This window comes from Brachycentrus maculatus, unplaced genomic scaffold (assembly GCF_059751285.1).
Source record: "Brachycentrus maculatus isolate JH-2025_06_01 unplaced genomic scaffold, ASM5975128v1 h1tg000056l, whole genome shotgun sequence".
NCBI lineage: Eukaryota > Metazoa > Arthropoda > Insecta > Trichoptera > Brachycentridae > Brachycentrus > Brachycentrus maculatus.
Genome location: NW_028280810.1, coordinates 1,619,914 through 1,641,586, shown reverse-complemented (window position 1 = coordinate 1,641,586; position 21,673 = coordinate 1,619,914). Strand labels below are relative to the sequence as shown.

General features: G+C 30.6%; 1 protein-coding gene across 2 annotated transcripts; it reads right to left on the bottom strand.

Annotated features, from left to right (window-relative positions):
- Positions 1-3,032: 3,032 nt before the first annotated feature.
- Positions 3,033-21,228, bottom strand: LOC148311813 (hemocyte protein-glutamine gamma-glutamyltransferase-like). Of its 2 annotated transcripts, none has more exons than XM_088278355.1 (14): positions 21,095-21,228; positions 14,713-14,914; positions 13,707-13,834; positions 11,825-11,960; positions 9,923-10,106; positions 9,122-9,339; positions 8,454-8,660; positions 7,577-7,796; positions 7,149-7,307; positions 6,469-6,589; positions 6,273-6,381; positions 5,365-5,525; positions 4,017-4,208; positions 3,033-3,320 (listed from the first exon to the last, which is right to left on the bottom strand). In XM_088278355.1, exons 1-14 carry the CDS (start codon positions 21,107-21,109, stop codon positions 3,234-3,236), a joined length of 2,139 nt encoding a protein of 712 aa, XP_088134481.1. In that variant the 5' UTR covers positions 21,110-21,228; the 3' UTR covers positions 3,033-3,233. The 2 variants fall into 2 exon arrangements, with proteins under 2 accessions (XP_088134481.1, XP_088134482.1); XM_088278356.1 differs by lacking the exon at positions 21,095-21,228 and adding an exon at positions 16,387-16,483.
- Positions 21,229-21,673: the final 445 nt, after the last annotated feature.

Genomic DNA, 21,673 nt, shown 5'->3' with positions numbered 1-21,673 from the left:
CTAGGATACGGCTTATACTTGATATAGAAGGCACCAAATTTTTCGAAAGAAAAATTCATATTCACATCTAATTTGAAAATAAAGTACTATTCCGTACATGAAATTATAATATGTCAATGCATATTTTAACTACAATAACTTTAATATATATGTACCAATATTATGATAACATAATTGATATCCTTTAACTTATTTTTCTTAAGAAACATCATTTAATATATTTTTGTTTTATTTTAATGTTCACCTTTGTTATGTAAATTATGAATTATTTTAGGAGGCATTTATGTTTTAATATACATGTGAAATAATGCAAGTTCACTACCCGAAAAAGAATAATAATATAAAATAAGTATACTGTGTCCCTGATTGTTGTCATAAATGTCTGTAATGAATGTGTCAACTTGCTTGTTAGTTAAGTGAAGTGAAGAGCTTTAAGTGCCAATCCATGGTAACATATGAAATGAATATTGGAGTGAAAAAAATCACTTGCAATTATTTTGAGCCCGAGAAAGATCCTGGTAAATGCACAGTAGACAAACATGCTAATCACTATATTCTGGAGATGGAAAAATAATCAAAGTTTGATTATAAAAAAGATCATTTTTCTTAACATGTCCGTTTGAGAATTCGGAATGATATCTATGCAGGGCTGTTTTCACAAATAAAATATTTTTCGTTTATATCTCTTCAATTGGGACATTTAATAAATATGCCAACCATCATCCAATTTTTTTTTCCCTCTGCGTGATTATAACACGCCTTTTGGTGTCATTCGCTGCATCGATTGCAAAACTCAAAGTGCAACGTGGATACTTTAATCTGTAACTTGTATAACACCAGTATAAACTTTCAAACTAAATCAGTTATAAATTAAAACTTTTTTCATTTTTTATTTTTTCATCTTTTTTTATTTATAAAATCACATATGACAAGCGACACTTTACATTCCAGAGACATTATCGCTAATCTCATGCCCGATCGATCAAAGATTTTTTTGATAAAAACTGTTTTTACAATATTTTCAAGCAAATTTATGAGATGTTACTAGAAAAATCTTTAGATTTTGTGTCTACTCGATTTCCAACCAAAAATCATATAAAACAAATGAGATATATGGGCAAAGACTTCATTGGATGTGCACATGCCTTCCATAAACCTTGTATGACAGTGCTTATATCCATACCAACTGTGGAGAAAAAAAAGAGTTAAAAAAAACATACTTCAGCGTACCTACTGAAGAGTACTACAAAACTAAAAAAATAAAGATAGGAAAAAAAGTATGAATGTCTCAAGAATATATATGCCTTTAAAAAAGTTTTACCATAAATATACAATTTTAGACTGTTACAATCAAATGGTGTGGGTTTTATCGTCATTTTGGTGTCAGAATAAAAAGCTTATATCTGTAATATAATCATGTGGGAATATAAGTTTTATATGTTGCTATTGTTACTCATATTCCCAAACATTTTGTTTGCAAATATAACACTTGAATTGTGACATTGTAATGTGGTAATTAGGTAAGATAATCATATAGAATTAATTTTTATCTAGTCTTAGTTTTGTGAACACCTTATTAATTATATAAATCACTTTTGAAATATTGTCTCTTTAGCTAAGTACACATCTTCATCACACTCATAATATGGTAGAGTATGTTTCGATATTTAAGGTCGCATTGTCAATGTCAGTTAAAATATATTAGAGGTAAGTGGGGTAGTGCCGTTCATTTAAAGAAACTTACTAAGTAAAAACTAACTGTAACATAAAGCAAAATAAGATTTAAATTTTTGTGGGGTTTTTTCAAAGTCGATTGATCATTTCATATCCATTGGAATTAATATTTCTGTATTAGTAGTTGGAAAGATCTTAGATAATGAAACATATTCTAGTCTTGTAGTCCTAAGCTTGTTTTTCTTATGTAATATTGTATTTTTGTAGTTCCTTCACTCAAATATATTAAACATTTCTAAACTACTAGGTAGGGATGCAGTAGCGTTACCTAAGGGGCTGTGATTTATCCACAAAATCAAATTTTGGAAAATATCGTTAATACAGTCCTCTGCATTTTGTCTTTAACATATTGTAGTAGAATAAAAAAAGATGTCATCGATAGCCGTATTAGTATTTCGTTAATTGACCAACTTATAGTGAACAAATAATAATTTTTATGTGTTCTACAATATTAAAACAATAGGATTGCAATATTATGAGCAATATTTGTATTCGAAATGTTGTTTTTTCCATTAAGTAAATAATATTTGTTACCTTTGAAAATATTTATGTGGTTTTAATTCCAATACCCTTATGTTTTATATGGCATGTTTTTGTTGGTTTTGTAGATTTTAGCCTTTTTTTATACAGTCAAACTTCCATATTACGAAGTGGGTAAAATAATTTGTTGTATAGAAAATTCCTAATATAGCATACATATGGAGAAAATGGCGCTATATAAATATTCCAAAATTATTATTATTTATTATTTTTATATAATTTTATTACTGAGTGAAATTTTATATACATATACGTATATGTATTACGATAATATTTAAGATATTTTGCTATATTTTATATATTTTGCTATATTTTACACATATATTTTTTGTGAAAATTGTTAATTTCTTTTGAAATCTTAGTGGAATGAATAATCAAAACATATGACAGGTTTACCATTACACATTAGGAATTTGGGATTTTCTCAAATAATAATGCAATTTGCTTATGAATACAAAGTTTTTAGGTATTTTTATCACTATAGCATATTTAAATACTCATATTACAGCAAAATGTTGTGGAAAAGATCTTCTACCTGAATTCGTAGAATATTTTCACATACAAGAGGATGGACAAGGTAATCAAATGAATGAAATTGTTTAAATGATTTTATTACAAAAGTATATCAATATTTATCAGAAATCGGTAATTATATCACTAGGCATGCAGTGAACAAAAATATTTAATATTTATAATAATTTTTTATTTTATTAAATATGTTTTTCAGTTTTATACATGAAAGTTTATCTAAAGTTAAATTTTTGGATCTTTGGTACAAATACACATTTTTGTTTTTAACATCAACTGAACGATTCGAGATTCTCATACTGCGTGCATAATGGTTAGCACTAAAAATTCAAAACACCGTGTTTCAAGTAATAAAAAATTATGGCACAAAGTTAATTTATAATTAGTACTTATAAAATAATATATGTTTAGATATTTGTATGAAAATGTGTTTAGTAGATTTCCAAACTGGCACTGCCGGTAACATCTACCAATTCCTTGGAACTGAAGGTCACAATAAGCTTCAAGGATCCAGCAGCCTGAAAACAAAGTAAAGACTCCATCAATAAATGAATCAATTAATATATGTTCAACCGCTGGTAATAGCAGTACCTTTTACTTAACATGGCATTGTACGACTTCATTAACTGACCATCGCACCGCTTCCCCGCAGAGGTAGGTTAAGAAATTAGAACAATCTTCCCTTCTTCCACATTCATGCATCTCTTCATACACACCCGCCGAATATTCCGACTCCTGATCTAACCACTTTCAAGTATTTGAAATATTTGATTATGCCAAGTTTTTAGTGGTCTGACTCCACCTTTTACCAACCTCATTCGTCTCATAAATTTATTTTACTATTCTTTCTTCACTCATTCAATTCACATGCCCAAACCATCTAACACACCTTTCTTGTAATTTTTAACTAATGTCCCTATTGGATTAAATAATTTAATTGTAATTTCGATATGAAGCATACATCTTGAGGTAGTATTTGACATAAATGGTACTTTATAAATTATACAAAATTATTATAAAATTAATATCTATCATTGTTATTTTTTATTCAAGTTTATAATGATTTTTTTATTAAAATTTTTGAGTTTTAGTCACACTTAACACATTCACTATTTGGACTGCTAATGTAGTGATATTCATATTATCTCTCATTTAGGTGATGACAGCCAAATAAAACTTTGTACAGATGTAAAAAAAATACAAATTATTCATACCGATGGTGTCACTGGAAGATCAGCCCACAGTACAGCGTGTGGAGCCACATCATCATGTGGTATAACAATATTCCTTCTCACGAGTCCCGGGCCGGCCACTTGGAACTTACAGTCTGTCAAGACTTTATCCAGGGGGTTCTTGAATGTCAAGCTGGCGATGGATGGTTTCCCCATAGCTGGCTCATTGTTGAACTGAGTGACATAAATTACAAAGTTAAAAAAAGAAATGTTTCCAAAAGTACTCAACGAAATCAACATTATTCATTCTAATAAGAGTGTAAATTTGAATACAGTTCGGCGTTGCTACTTCAAATAAAGAGTTTGTATAAAAAATGTCCAACTAGATTAGATCTGCAGTAATTCTTCTTTAAATGATAGTGACTTCAGGTTTTGTTTATTTTTTTTTAAATATTAAAGATAATAATTGTTTAACTAGCATTAACTGTTATTGTCAATAAACAGTATTTGAAATTTGACTGTCTACTTTTTGGTTAAAGTTTAATAGTTTGTTTTGTCTGCTTCTGTAGTGTTATGGTTAGCGCATTTGGCTACCGTATTGTTCGTCCCTGGTTCGATTTCCAGGGAAGTCAAAGTAAATAGTAAGAGATATTTCTCTAATATTTATTTAATATCACCTTGGAATGGTACCTGAAGCGTTGCACTGATCGCCTTGCCTTTATATAATTGACAATTAACCTTACATTGCGTCGATCTGATGCTGTGAGCTATAAATCATTGAGTGTGGATAAGGATAGCAAGAAATATGTATGATTAGTTTTGGTCATCAGATTGTGATTTTCTTATTTTATGGGTAAAACTTTGTCTAAAATTTCTTATAAACACTTTATTTGTATTTATTACTAATTTTGTATTTATTGAGTGTCTGTATATCATATCGCTCACTCCTTTCAAGAACGCCATAAATCAAAAATCGACAATTTTCAGTTGCGCATATTTTCGGAATACCCAGAAAATCTACTATATTCAAGCAAAAGAGGCATATTTTTAACTTAATATTTACCCACTACAGGGCAGAAAGTGTTGTTTTTTAATTTTTAAGAAAATATATTGTTAAGTTATTTTTTTAAATAAACTAAATATTTTTCAAATGGAGAAAAAACGTTCAGGTTTTACCTTAAAAGATCTGTTGCACTGCTAAAAGTTCAATAAGTGGCTTGATATTTATTTTTAATACGTTGTATTATATTTTTAAACTTTAAAAACGTTCTCCTGAAAAATCAAGTTTTTTGATTTATGACGTTCTTGAAAGAGTTGAGCGATATGTATATCATATGCCTAAGTTTAGTAAAATCAGCTTTTCTAAAGAGAAATCAAAGAAAATACAAACCCTGATCTCAATAGAAGGCTTAAGCACTTGGAAGTCATCTTCGCCAGCCCAAGTCTGATTGGTTTCAAGAACTGTACATATCGCATAAATCTTCATGTTACAGTACTCCACCAGTTTTGGAATATAGTCTCCCGGCGTTACATTCAGATTTATCTGTTCGCCTGGAATTGAAGAAAAAATTACTAATTAATTCAAAATAACTTTGCTATATTATAAATAAGTCTTGAAGAAGAAGCTGTTGGCCTCGAAACCGGTTGAAATTATAATATAATATATCGCTCACTCCTTTCAAGAACGTCATAAATCAAAAATCGTCAATTTTCAATTGCGCATGTTTTCGGAATGCCCAGAAAATGTACTTTATCCCAGCAAAAGAGGCATATTTTTAACTTAATATTTACCCGCTACAGGGCAGAATGTGTTGGTTTTGCAATTTGAAGAAAAGGTATTGTTTAATATTTTTTTTTTAAATAAACTAAATATTTTTCAAATGGAAAAAAAATCTTTAGGTTTTACCTAAAAAGATTTGTTGCACAGTAAAAAGTTCAATAAGTGGCTTGATATTTATTTTTAAAACATTGTATTATATTTTTAAACTTTAAAAACATTCTACTGAAAAATCAAGTTTTTTGATTTATGACGTTCTCGAAAGGAGTGAGCGATATAGAGATTTTAGAGCCAAAGTTATTTTATTATATTACAAGTAAGTTAAATTACAGTTAAGTTATTATATTACATACTTGGTTGATATTCACAGTAACATGAATCTATTGTCATAATGTGTCAATTATCAACTACCAATAAAAAGTACAAAATGGGGTATTCACTGATGATTATCAAAACAAATTTTCAAATAATGATGAACTTATAGTTGAGTGAAAAATAAAAATAAAAAAATTTTTACTTACTGGAGTTAGGGCGTACAGAAAATTGCCCTTCAGCTTTGTTTACGAGTTCAGACTTAACTCCCGTATAGAACACACTGCCAGCTTTTAGTACGGCTTTCACAGTTCTTTCCTGGTAAAAAATAATCATTTATTTAAATAATAGATAGTCAATAGTTTTCATCAGCCATTTTCGGTTTTAAAAAGTGTGAAAACAAACCTGGTCAGATTTGTTCTTGATGTTCACTGTTACTTGGAATGGCTCACCAATATTAATTTTTTCGAGTTCTATAAGATCAAACTCAACATCTTCGTTGGCTTCATCTGGGACAGCATAAAATCTGTAAAATAAAACAAATACAGATATATCCAGATACAGTTTATTTATATTAAAATATGTAGTAAACGCAGTGATATGTACAGAGTTTTCAATTGGGATGGGCATTACAAGAAAACAGCGTATTAATTAGCATTTAAAAACTTGCAAGATTCATTCTAGTGATGCGAGTTTTTTTGCTGAAGGATAACCGACAATACCCAGTCTTATTTTTTATAGTTAAATGTACATTTCACTAGCACAGTCTTTCTTTTTCCCACTGAAATATAGTAGGCATTGCTTATGTGCGTATATGATACGCGCGCTACTGAGAATATTTATATATTTTTTTGGAGGTTGACACTGAAAAAGATTGAGAGGTGATTTATGGAGCATAGCAAGACCGATAATAGTGTTAAGCAAAGAACAGGAGGAGAAGGAAGTCTTTGAAGGACGATTATATTCAACTGTGGATGAATATAGGCTTAAGAGAAACATTATTTATCACTTTGTATTATCTGTAGGTCTTCCTTTTTCCATTTTAAACTTTTAACTTAAGTTTGTATTTTAAAAAGTAATATTACCTTTTAGCTCGCTCAGTTCCCCTGATACCGTTGAACAAGGAAAGTCTTTCAGCTTCAGTTCCTTCTTGAGCTTTGTATTGTGCCGTGATGTCTTCTCTATCCGTATCGCCATTAGGATCAAATATGAATGGTTGCTTCGTAAGAATAAGTCTCCCAATACTAAAAATTAAATAATGAAATAAGTTACATTTGCATTTGATGCTTTTTTTGTTTTGAAAATTTAGTCAAAACTGCTAAATATAAAACTACTATGCAACTAGTATCTGTTTTGATTTTTAAATGAGAAAAGATTTTTTTTAAATACTTTAACCCTTTGAGGGATTAGGTTCACACATTTAAAGGTATGCACATTTTAAAATAAAATATTTAGGATGTATTTAAGGGAGAAATAATAGTTGGTGAACAAGCAACAGATTAAGATTGCTCACTGATATTTGTTGCTGTCAATTCTGGAATATCCCATGGCCTGTGTCGGGTCTTCTTTCCATCTCATGAGGTCAGCATTGACGGAAGCAAGGAGGAAAGGGACATCATGCTGGTACCCAACAGCTCCTTGTCTTACAGCCTCAAGGGAAGCGGGGCCACACTGGTAGAAGCCACCAGACTTCTCTTGAGGAGTAGCATCTATTGCTTGCCACCCACCGTAACCTGCAACACATGTTTAATTTTTAGCTGTTTAAAAACTATTGAACTAACCTTCATTGAAATTAACAAAAGTTATAATTTTCTAGTCATTTTATATTTATAACTTTTTCTAATGTTTCATTCTCTTTTGTTCTATTTTATTGAATTTAGTTCTTTTTTTGAATCTCCAAATCATGTTGCCAATGAATATTTTACAGCAATGGATATTATTAATAGCAACTTGAAAAAAGAAACAGAGCTTTCTAAATTGAATTGAAGATTTGGCCCAAGTTTAGCTCATCAGGTTTTATCAGTAAACTGTTTCTCATAAGAGAAAATGTTTGATTTGGACACCATTTTATTTTAATGTAAATATATCATTTGAAAACAATTTTAAATTATGTTTTCCTTATTAAAATACAATTGCATAGTTACGTAGATTATAAATAGTTTAAGATTACTTTTTTAATTTGCTTTTAGTATTTATTATGAAGGAAGAAAAAGCAAAACCTTGTGTTTTATTTAAAAAGGTACTTTGAAAATGGCAAGCCTCTTTTTCCCAAAAATAAATACCCAATTACCATACTTCGTTTTGATTAGTAATATAACTACTCTTTTAACATTTTCTTTATGCGATTTGTTTTCTAATATTTTATATATGCAGTTTAAAAAAGTTGATACCTTTGGGCAAATCAGGTCTAGCCATCCAGACATCATTCCACACATGGTAGTTCCAAATGGAATCTTCTCCCATTGGGTTGTTGGGGTCAAAAGATAACTCCTCCATATTGGCATCAAAATATTTGTCCACTGTGAGTGAGGCATTGGCATCATGGGCTGATACCAAGTTAGAAACAACTCTTGATGGTATTCCCAGGGCACGACACACTAAATAAAACATCATATAGCATTATTATCGGTAAAGTATTATTTTTATTATATTGTCTTAAAAAGTATATTTGGAAAGTTTATGTGAGGTCGTTTCTCCTTATTTTATAGGTGTGATGAAAATAATTTAGAATGTTCAAAAATGGAGCCTGTTTCTTTTTCATTTGTGAAAAAAAATTGTTAATTGTCAAAATCATTTTTATATAGATAATATGGCAACCCAGTGGCATCTCCATCAATTCCCCACATAAGTTTGAAGAAAAAAGAGTAGAATGTGAAGCATATTTTTTTATTTGGATACTACCATTGAATTGATGTTAATTAAAATAATACCTTTTTAATAATTCCAGGTTCTATTTTCAATTAATTTTACATCTTACTTGTTTTACGATAATACTAATTTTTATAGTAAAAATAACAACAAAAAACAGCATGTACATATATTTAATTATTTCCTTTACCTGCTGTTACCACCCCGGCAAATACCCAGCACTGCCCATAGCTGACTTCCTCTTGTGTCTCGAGGAATTGTTCCAGAATAGCTGCACTGCCAGTCCATGCTGCTGGAGCTGTTCCATCTGCGTAATCTCCGTCCCACCGTCCTACCAGCACTCCTTGGTCGTCATTGGAGTTTACGATCTTCGATATTATACGAGTCACTTTGACAGGGTCATTACGCCTGGAGAGATTTTTTTTTCACAGTTAATTACATATACCACTTTGATAGAGACAATACTGCTGTCAGATTTATGAAATTGAGGTTCACTATTTTTATTTTTAACCGGTATTAAATTGGATAGATCCAGTGTAAGCTAAAATGCTAATTACCCGAATACAAGGTGATTTGTCCTGCACTCAAATTCTCTGATATTGGAGTGGAATATATTTGATGAGACACAAATGATTCAAGTGAAGGAGAAGCGTGAAGAAAAATACTGCTATATATGACAGATAATGGAATAGAAGGTAGGAAAAGAAAATAGCAGGTTGTATTTATATGTTTATGCTCGTACTTTGTGTAACTTGGACATATGTATTTTATATCCATTGAAGAAGCAGATCATCTTGGATCTAGGAGTTGAATATAAATAATAGGATACAGATGACATAAACGAAGGAGCTAAGGATTAAGGCCACATTACTGTTATATGGTTAAGGACATGGAAGAGGAATATTATGTATTGTTGATTAAGAAGAGGAAAAGGAACTTTTACCCTTCATAATACATACAATAATACATACAAAGTCGTATTTGAACTTACTGTGTGTAGGGAAGTTCAGCCCTGTCCAGCATTAGCATACATGCCGGAAGCACCGTATCATCAAACTGGCCAAAAACCCATTCTCTTCCTCTGCTAGATCCCATTGGACCGACCCAAATCTTTCCCACGTCATTCATTATGTATTCATCAAGCAAGGATTGGTCATCCATATACACTTGATCATCTGAAAACGATGGCATCATAAATTAAACGTTTTTGAGATTTCATTTTAATTGCTACACCTGTAAATTCATATTTTACATTGTTATTTTTAATAGTACAGATTCTTTGCTTAGGATTTTGAAGTAAATTCAAATGTTTTTCTTCTAATCCCTACCCACACCCAGTGGGGAAAAGGGGGAATGAATAGCATAAGTGCAGTGATATTTTGATCTTTAATAAGATCAAGACAAGGTAATCAGTCCACTGCTTCAGGTATTAGTCCAGGGTGATATTACATAAATATATGATCAGTATGTGGTCAAATGAGCTAACCACTACACTACAGAGGCTGACAAATTATGGCATGTTATTTTAAATATAAGGTTGCTCTTTTACCAGTTTTGATGATCAAAAACCAGTTTTCTGATTATCGTGACATCCAGATTATTAGATTATTCAGCAGATTACAATATCTTCCTACTATATATTATAATTCTGGTAATAAAAAATGATATTTTTTGGGATACCAATCATAAAAATATCTTGTTTGTATTATTTTGTTAAATTAATTAAAAAAATATTGATAAATTGAAAAATAAAATATGCAAAAAATGTTTTTCAGTTAACGAGTTTTTTAATTTTTTAATTAGCTTTGATTAGGACAGGTTATTATTACTGTCAGCAGGATATTATAATTTTTATGATATATTAGCATTGTTAATTGGGTATTTTAATAAATGGCCATTTTAAATGTATTGTATAAACGAAGCGTATTTTTACGACCATGAAGATATTACTATAAACCAAAAAAAAATTTTTTTGAGCTGCAGTTGAAAACCGAATCAAATCGTATGCGTATTAAGAGTTTCGGTTTTTCGAAGTCAATTTCCGAATTCAAGCAGGATATTTTCACTCCGAATGAATATCAGATTTCTATAACACCCGAGATGGGTGAAAAGCCATTAAAAATAATAAGCAGAAGAAAATCAGATTCGACATAATCCAGATATAAAAGGAGCTCCTTCACTTCTAAAATAATAGCATAGGTACTCTATTCTGAATAAAAGAAATGGAATGTCCGGAAATAACGAATTCGGATTATTTTCCGTTGGGAAACACGCGCGTGTGCCGATATATTTTGTCTATGTGTTGCGTACTGAATTTGAATAAGGAATTCGGTAGAAAAAACTTCGGAAACACAACGATTTTATTAAGTATTTTTTATTACCTAACGTCCAAGTAACTCTGAAATCTAGCTGTTATGTATGCAAATAAGTAAGTCTTTGATGATATGCATACATAGTGATAAGTAGTAGTAGTAATACTTATATAGTAGAAGTAAGATGACGCATAATTCTAATTCGCGTCCAATTGGAAACAATACAGATTTAGCATGCAGGGCATCGAATACTTATTGCATCGAGTTAACGTTTCGAATTCGTAGTGTAGATAACTTCAACTTTGCTTTTATTCGGTAAAAAAACATATTTCCAATCGGTTTTAACATGGCAAAGTTGTTAGAAATAAAACTCGAGAATTTAAACGTTAATTTCTCTATGGAATCAACCTTAAGTTCCATTAGTAAGATTTTATAAACTATTAAGTAAGACATTTCTAGTATATAATCTGTGGTAAGACAGTACTATATTAATTTAAAAGACTGTAGACAGTTTGTGGACTCCATATACTCTGCCCAGGGAGCGGACATGGTTTAATAATATTAATTTACACTCAAGTTACCTTTATTCCAGGGGTTGAAGAGAATATAAATGTCATCTTCATACTCGAAAGTTTTGACAGTTGTAGGCGCCCCCTTAACGCTGGTTTCTACAGAAAGCGACCAAGCACCAACGGGGGCATCACAGGGACTTGTGATCTAATAAACATTCAAACAGTAATTATATCATTATTTATCTGATTCGACTTTGCGATGAACACAATATTGAATTCTATTATAAATATCTCAACAGAGATATCTCATTTTTTTGAGATGGGGATATGGAAGTCTGGGCGTTGCGGTTTTAAGTAGGTACTTATATTTCGGACATTGTTTCATACTATTTTTTTATTCGCGTCTTAAAGTCACTATTTTCAATCAACTAGATGAAAATATGATGAATGCAGAAGTTCTGAGAAGAGCGAAAAAAAACTATTTTTGTCGAATGCATTGGAAAAGGTCAATTGGTTAGGTTGATGTAATAAAAATATCATTATTTTTTATTGTTTAGATTAATTTATCATACGTTATTTGTATTTATGAACAGGCAGATATTTAAAAAAAAATATTATTAGTCTTCAATATTTAATTAACGTGTTAAAGATTTTAAACTGATCAAATACTAGAATACAAACTATCTGATTAAATTAATACCTAGCTATTATTTATACGATGGTATTTGAATTAAACATAATATACTTATTATTTTAACCGCTTTTCATTGTTTTGACGTCATGATAATGATTTGTATGTAAATTATTTTATATAATTTATCTTTAATTTATTCTATGACCCACACGATGGCCACAACAATGAATTTGTCATTCTTTAATATTGTGAATGATTGTTTAATTTAATAAAATTGTCGGCAAAATACTTAATACTGAGAAGAATGGAAAATTTAATATCAATTTCATTAGTTGTAATAGGGTAAACCCGGGTATGTTTGACATCATCTCTGTTATTGACATTACTATTTTCAAATGTAAATACTACATGATATTAGTCACATACGAGTATTAGTAGCGATAAGTTTATCTAGATGTTTCTACTAGTCGAGTTTACATTGCAACATACACATTGTTTATAGGACTGGTTTTCTGATTATTTACCACAGTTATTATAAATTTTCCAAAAAAGTAGAACTTTTCTACTAGAGATGGTTATTTGAAAAATAGTAACCATTTCACGAAAATCACTGTCTCGAGAATCTGAAAAAAATAACAATTTCAAATCACGCAACAGTTAAAAAAATAACGATTCAGTTGCACGTTCTGCAACAGATTCATTAAAGCGGCTACTAACAGTTTTTTTAGTTCTTCGTTCGCAAAATTTAGTCGTACTGTTGACAAAATTTCGGTTAGAATTTTTATTTTTTTATTAAGATAAATTGTATACATTTATTTAAATCATAATTTTACTTATTTAGAACATTTTTTTTTGCAGAGACCCACCAAGCCACCTTGTGTGTCTTGTCGGCGAAGTTCTTTTTTGATACATTTTTATTGTTTTTAACGATTTTAACCTAATATACACAAAAAGAAGAGAGAGAAATTACAAATCATATCGCGACGATAACTAAAGCCATAATAAATTAACGAAAAAAAAAACAGTTTACGAAGAAAATAAAGCTGTTTAGCAAACTGTTTCAAGAAATAAACTGTTCAAAATGAAAATTTTTGAGCTCATCACCTTATTTAATACCTATTACCTGAGTAAAGTCGCTGTTCCACTTTAGTCACCCTATTCCAACATTGTTTACTGTCCCCTATAATTTTATATCTATTTATAATAGATTTGTAAGTACTCAGCCTACATTTCCGGCCTCGATTAAAATTATTTTAAACTATAGATTTATGAACCATTTTCTATGATTTTTAAAATACTCTTCCCAAAGCACCTCACCTCGAGAGTAATGGTGTCTTCTTGCTCTCCCACTACAACAGCGGACCATTGATATATATCCGGCTGAAGGTTCTCCCTCACGGCAAACATGGCTCCCTTGGTCCTTTTGATGACGTTGGCATTCTCACCTGCAGATAAAAAAAACTCTTCAAAATACGAAAAATAAAATTAATGTTTGTAATATACGCCCATTGTATTGTCCGCCTCCGTAGTAAAATGGTCTGAACCCTCGGCTACCGTACTGGAGGTCCCGGGTTCGATTCCCAGGGTGGAGGGTCAAATAAATATAAGTGATTTTTTCACTCTAATATTTATTCAATATTACCCTGAACTGGTGCCTGAAGCGGAAGGCTGATCACCTTTCCATCATTTAGAAATAATCAAGATAACACTGCGTTTATATGACAGTGCCCTATGCACCATCGGGTGCGGATAAGGGTTAAAAAATATTATTTATAAAAAAAATGTATTGAAATACGCATATGTGAACTTTTACATAAATTTAGAAAAAGCAGTGGTGTGATTTTGTGATAATGCGTATTGTTTGATTTTTCGATTTTCTTTTTAAATTATTGAAAAGCTAACTCAGCATAATTTTCGCGTTAACTATCAACCCTATGCGCCATTGGGTGCGGATAAGGGTTTATTTATATCTAAATACAGTATTAGATATTAATAAACATTACAAAATATTGCCTATTTATATATAACGGACTTTCGGCTTCACCGGTCACCCCCCATGCCTAGAATTTTCACTCATGAATTACATGAAATTATAGTAACTTTAAACATAAAAAGTAAATCCACTCACGACTAGACATAGGCTATGAAACTTAAAAAGTTAAAGCCTGAGTAGGGTCATGATAAGCGGTGTTGCATAAGCCGTAGCTAGATTTCAGAGTCACTTGGACGTTAGGTAATTAAATAAAAACTGTCACCCCCTCCCCTCAATTAGTACGTTATACCAAGGTTTCGCTGTATTATTATCTGAAGCTTATGCACTCACCTATCGAGAATACCAACTTGACTTGGTCCATGATGAAGTCATAAGGCCTGGTGGTAAAGCGTATAGCCGCAGAGAAGACCTGCCCGCGCCGCAGTACGGCGACTCTGGGATCCGCATGCACCAGCTCAAACTTCTCCGAATGATGAGCTGCAGCGTTCTCCAGCGGGTATAGGTACACCATTTCTATCTCCTGAGGCTCCATCTGGAATAGAATGTGTTTATCCGATGGTTAAATTAACCGAAATTATTCACAACATTTTTGGGTATGTCCCAAATTCTTGTTCACAAATCTGGGTGTCTTCACTCTGGAGTTATTTTTCCATTTTGACAGAAAAGTCTAGGTATGTTTACAGGGTTTTAACCTGCTGCCATGGGCTGGTTAAGTGATCATTTAACACACGTGTAACATTCACCAATTCCACCCATGATTGACAACCACACTACTCAAAATTTTGGAACTGTTTGAAGATTTCGAACAACTGAAAAGTTCCAAGAAATTACTGCATGAAAACCCCCTCACGGCCGTTAAAAAAACCTTGAAAAATAATACGTATTTAGTTCTGAAAAATCCTGTTCACCAATAAGTGGATTAATATCAGTGTTTTATTCCTTTTTTTTACGTATAAATACTATAATATGTATATTCATTTATTAATTCATAAAAATAATTGACATGTTATTTTTTTCCACTAAGCCACCTTATGTGTCTAGCTGGTAGATTATTTTTTTATTAGGTGAAATAAAAATGGTTATACTATGCATTTAATCACAAAGTACATAATATAATACATCATGTAAATTCCTAAGAAACGGATATTTTTTGATTTCCTTCATTTGATTGTGTATTTAAAAAAAAAAAAATCTACATTTTTCCTGTATATTTACAATAAGCGCCCTTGAGGTAGTGATCTTACGAAAATGGTACTATTAATTATCCAAATTTAATCCATTGTCGAGTTGTGGTCCCGTGTTTAGTGTCGCGGACTCTTAAGTCAGAGTTTCTCAGTTCGAACCCACTCTACCACGATTTAATACCTATTTCTAATAATGAGCCGCTTAGGCTTACAGAAATAGTATAAAATTGAAATTTTTGTGCAAATAATAAAAACACGAATATTTCTCTTTAAAAAATAATATCTTGCATATTTATATCATAGTCGTACAGGAGAAAGTGACCAACTAACGAAATATAAATAATTCAGGAGGGCCATTTAAGTCTCTTTTGTTTGGTAAGAAAATAAACATCAATGCAGTCATTTTTAACAAGTCAATATATTATACTTCCATGTTTAAAATCGGTTTGGGATTTTTTCAGTGCAATATTAAGCTAGTAAGATATCAAATAGTCAATGATCACGTTTTTGTAAACACTTTCTCCTGTACGACTACGATATGTTACTGCATATTTTTTTTCTGATTTTGTATAAAAATATGTGCATGATAGAAATATTTTGTTGCTTTTGTCATAAAAATTAATCGAATTCCGCCTTAAAAATACTATTGTCATATTTCACGCGATTATTGAATATGTGGTGAAATATTTAAAGATTTTTCTATAAAGTAAATATCTTCAAATTATTTAGATAATGATGCTGGCGATTAATCATGAAATAGGCGAAATCTAGTGCTAATGTGAGTTAAATAATAATAATATAATTACATAAGTAATCTTACCTTGAGGTGATTTAATTTCAAACCTTAACAAATCGCTGCAGACTGAACTAGGTGTTCGCGTTCATTTCAATTGGGTAAGTGTATGTTGCTACAAAATGACGTCATGGAATGATGATGAAGTTGCCAACCATTTCATGCCCAAAACATTCAATTTGGTTGTTGAAATTTGTCGGTATAAGTTCATTGTAATTTATATAATTAACTAGCTTTATCCGGTCACGCGTTGCTGTGGATCGTTCTGGTCAAATGGAAATGAAATAAAAATAGGAATCACACAATTCTATTTTTTTCATTTCACAATGCTTGCAAAGTACTGAATGTATTAAAATATATGGGAATACAATACAATCGAAAACCTTCAAAATCCTGAGTGACAGTAGCTGTCAAGAAGTATGTTCTCCGCGGTGAGAAACGTTTAGTATTGCGTGATTTGATGTTACGTTTAACAGATGGCGCTGCCATTGCGGTAATTTTTTTTTTTTTTAAACTCTAGGAGATACGAACGATATATTTTAATTTACATGGAAACAAGCACAGCGATCGAAATACATGTCACAATAGATTTTAAGAAATAGTGGTTTTACCAAGTAAAACTTAAATTTAAAATGGATAGATATTACCACAAAGTGAAAATTAATGAAACATTCTTAAATATTGTTTACACACAAATATTTTGAAATTTAACATATTAAAAATGTCTGCTTATATAATAAAATAACAACTATGTAGTTTTTTCCTCATTCATAAGACTGATGAAGTCGGTAACGACGAAACCCGGTTGCTGGTCAAATAAAAATCATGTGGAAAAAACTACATAATTATAATTTATTATAAAAAATACAGTTCTGCCAAGAAATGTCAGTACAAAACTTAAATCTCTTTTCTGTTTAACCCGATTGAGCCATAGCAATGCGTGCCTGGGTACAGCTAGTATTATATAATACACAAAATTTATGAGCCAATGGAATTCCCTCTCCAAGTGCAAAGGCTAGTCTGGGAGGCATAGGCATGAAATATAAATAACAAAAAAACTGCGGAATTAATTTCTTTTCCTTGTTGATTATCCCTTATTCGATATACTCATTTTTATAACCGAATCCGAAAGTTTATCAAATTTGGCACTGATAATACTTTAAATGGTCCACCGCGGACGTGGTTACGTGATTAGCCGCATTTATTAATTGGTTTGGGGAATACAATAAAACGTAGATGAAAATTTATTAGGTATTTATTTTTAGACTACTAAGTCCACCCAGATAATGCTTAGTATACTGCAACGGGTCGATGCAGTGTTTACTAGATTATTAATTACATGAAGCCAAGATGATCAGTCCTGCGCTGCACTCCTATTCTTGGATATAGGAGTAGAATATATTTAATGGGATACCGATGACGTAATAAAAGGAGCTTAGGGTGAAGGAAATTACTCATATCGCTCACTCCTTTCGACAACGTCATATATTAAAAATCGTCAATTTTCAGTTGAACGTGTTTTCGGAATGCCCAGAAATTGTACTATATCCCAGCAAAAGCGTGATATTTTTAACTTAATATTTACCCGCTACAGGGCAGAAAGTGTTGTTTTTGCATTTTGAAGAAAAGGTATTGTTAATTTTTTTTTTAAAATATACTAAATATTTTTCAAACGGAGAAAAAACATTTAGGTTTTACCTAAAAAGATCTGTTACAAAGTAAAAAATACAAAAAGTGGCTTGATATTTATTTTTAATACATTTTATTACATTTTTAAACTTTAAAAACGATCTCCTGAAAATCAATTTTTTATATATGACGTTGTTGAAAGGAGTGAGCGATATATGAAAAAGAAAATGGAGGAGGTAAGCAATGTCGACAGCATTTGGAATTCACGCACTTGCACTAGCTGTGTAAGTATAAACACTGGTATTGTTTGACATATTTCACTCATATCTTCAAGAATCTAGACCATACATAGCTTTGCCTGACGATGACACGTCTTTCCGATACGGTGCCCTATGTATCACAATCAAGGTTTAGTCAACTACAGGTAATGATTTACATTAGTAAAAAAATGTATATACAAATTCAAGCTATATTCTCGTAAATTAAACAATTAAAGTATATTAAATTGTCCGTCTCTGTAGTGTAGTGGTAAGTGCGTTTGGCTACCATGCTGGATGTTCCGGGTCCGATTTCCAGGGGGGTGAAAATAAATATAAGTAGATTTCATTCTCAAATTTAATTAATATCACCCTGGACTGGTACAAGAGGCACATAATTGATTACCGTGTCTTTATGCAATTAAGGATCAAGATAACACTGCGTCGATGTGATGCAGTGCCCTTTGCACCATTGGGTGCCGATAAAGGTTGGAAGAAAAAGAATATTATCGTAATTTAGATAATGTGAATAATTTCAGTGAAATATCCGCCAGTAAAATGCTTGGCCACAAATATAAATATGTCAATATTTTCATAATGTTTATAATTATATTTTGTTTGATATTTTTAACGAAAATGGTAGAATAAGGTGTGTGTAAATTACATATTCATAAAATCAATTGATAAAACACACGATTAAAATGAACTAACCGAATTATAATGTAATGCACATCCGATCACGATTAAGAATACTATCAAATTCATGCTAAAGCATCCGTATTTCGTGGAAATTCATTATTTAACCACGATAATTTTATTAAGATAGGCAAAATTAATTTAAAGTTTTATTTATACATGCTTTAAAAATAATCGATATTTTCAGCTGTTGATTTTTGACTTTTTGAATAGGTACTTTAACTGTAAAATTCTTTTTAATGAATGATAAAGTCAGTAAATGCGTCTTTATGATTTTTGGCAATAAACCAAATGTTTATTTTGTGGTTATAGCATCGCAAATAGACTTGCCTCACTGTATTCGTTTAATTCAATAGTATCGAAGCATTTTATTTGAGATGTACTCATAATAGATTTATATACTGCACGTACATTGCAGTCGAGCAAAATAAACATGATAAAATAAAGAGATTTTGCGATATTTTTTATATTTATTTTATAATTCATTTTGAGTTCTTGTAGTTTAAATGAGTACAATATAAATATCTAAAAACGTTGTTTATTAAACAACGAAAAAATAGATTCGAGACCGATTTCAGTAAAAAGTCTTTTTCAGCTGTAGACTTTTTCTTGCGTTGTAACTTACATGTAAATAATACCTTACAATAATCGTGCAATACATCATAGTTTTTTTAACTTCGAATTATGCGTTAAAAACTAAATTGGACGCTTTACAAATCAAATTGGACGTTTAAAAAATAAATTGTACGTTATATTGTATTTTATAAAAAAGGGTATAAAAAAATATTTTTTTTTAGTCCAACGCCCTTGCTAAAACTCACTTCCCAGCCCTCCAGTCTCCCAGGGACTTGAATACCCTCTAGAAGGTTTCTCCAAGACTATTATTATCTAAGTATTGCAGTTGACGTATTAAAATTAAAACCGTTTTATTTGGTTAGACATACGAGTATATGCTAAAATTTCTTGTTTCCAATTCGACAAGTATAAAGTGAATGTGTCACCAAATTTTAATTTTTAATTATTACAATGTAGTTAGGAAAATTAATCAGTATTGCAAACGTTGTACATATTCTAACGTTGACATTTAGATAAAATCATCATTACTATTTATGTCATAAAAAAGCGATTCTCAAATATTAGAAAATATCCACATCCGATAAAATGAAGAAGGGAGGCAATAGTTAGTCTGTGAAGGGAGGGGGATATCTAAAAAAACTTGTGTTATTTTGTAAAGAAAAATATTGGTCCTATTTGTTATTACAAATAGGACTAAAGTTGTGTTAATTCGGCTCCAACTTACTAATACGCATAACCTACCTCATAGTTTACATCAAAATAATAGTTATTCCTAGTTGGCCAATTATATTTTACATTTCTTAAATGTACGAACTTAATTTTAAGTGTAGTATTTATAAACATAAAATTATTATTTATGGATAATACTATACTTTATGAATAATAATTGTTTAATACCGTAACCTTTCTCAAGAGAAAAACGTAGCTTCATAAGTAAATACAATATTTAATATATTATATGTAATAATGTTGCTAGCCTTAGCACCTATTTCACCGTCTGATATTGAATACTTGTGTGAAAAAACTATATAAAACGATATAATAATAAACGAAAAAGTATTTATGAATGTAAGTTGAGTGTGTCCAAATCTATGTATGTTCACAAATCTGGTTTTGTCTAAATAGATATTTTATATTGATATCCCAACATTACTTCTCGAGACTAAAATCTAGTTGCAAAAATACAGGTTACCAAAATATTATTATTTTGTGCTTTTTAGTTGCAACTGTGAATATTTTTTAAAAGATATATATATATATATATATATATATATATATATATATATATATATATATATATATATATATATATATATATATATATATATATATATATATATATATATATATATATATATATATATATATATATATATATATATATATATATATATATATACAAACACACATTGTTATCATGGGTTGAATAGTGAATGTTGCACGTGTATACAGTGATCACTTAAACCAGCACATGACAGGTCGCAGGCTTTGTAAATTCCCAAAGTTCTATATTCTTCTTTATATTACATATATGCTGAGATATCAATAAATGCATGTGTGTAAAAAAATAGACTTACGTCTGTAGTATCCATCGTTGGTCCTTTTATGGCGGGTGTTGAATGAATTCGCACAAAGCAATTCGACGACTATTCACCGACCAAGTTACGATCTAAGACTGAACTGTCATATCCAAGTTGTTATTTATTTTTCCCGGTTAAAATGAGACGACGCAACTTCGCCTGGGGCCATTTTGGTCAATGCCGGTCGGCCTGAATTATAAGACGAGACGCGCGCATCGCGAGATTTAGAGTACTTCACCGTCTTATAATAATTAATCGGGCTAATAATTGAAATACATAAATGGGAAATCATTTGCCTGCTTAAATTTACAACGTTTTATCTTACTTTTGTTTTAAAATAAAGTTGATATATTTAATAAACTTTCAGCCCAGCTTCCACCGATCTACGTTGACATCTAAGGAGCTAAGTAATAGGTTTGTATATAATTTATATTTGAAGCACTAACTTTGTGATTTTCCATTTTATAATTCAAATGTAACTTTGCTTTAAAATCACTATAAATATTTTGTTTTAACTTAATTATAATGTCTACCGGTTTCGAAGCTAACCGCTTCTTTATCAAGACTAAAGTATTA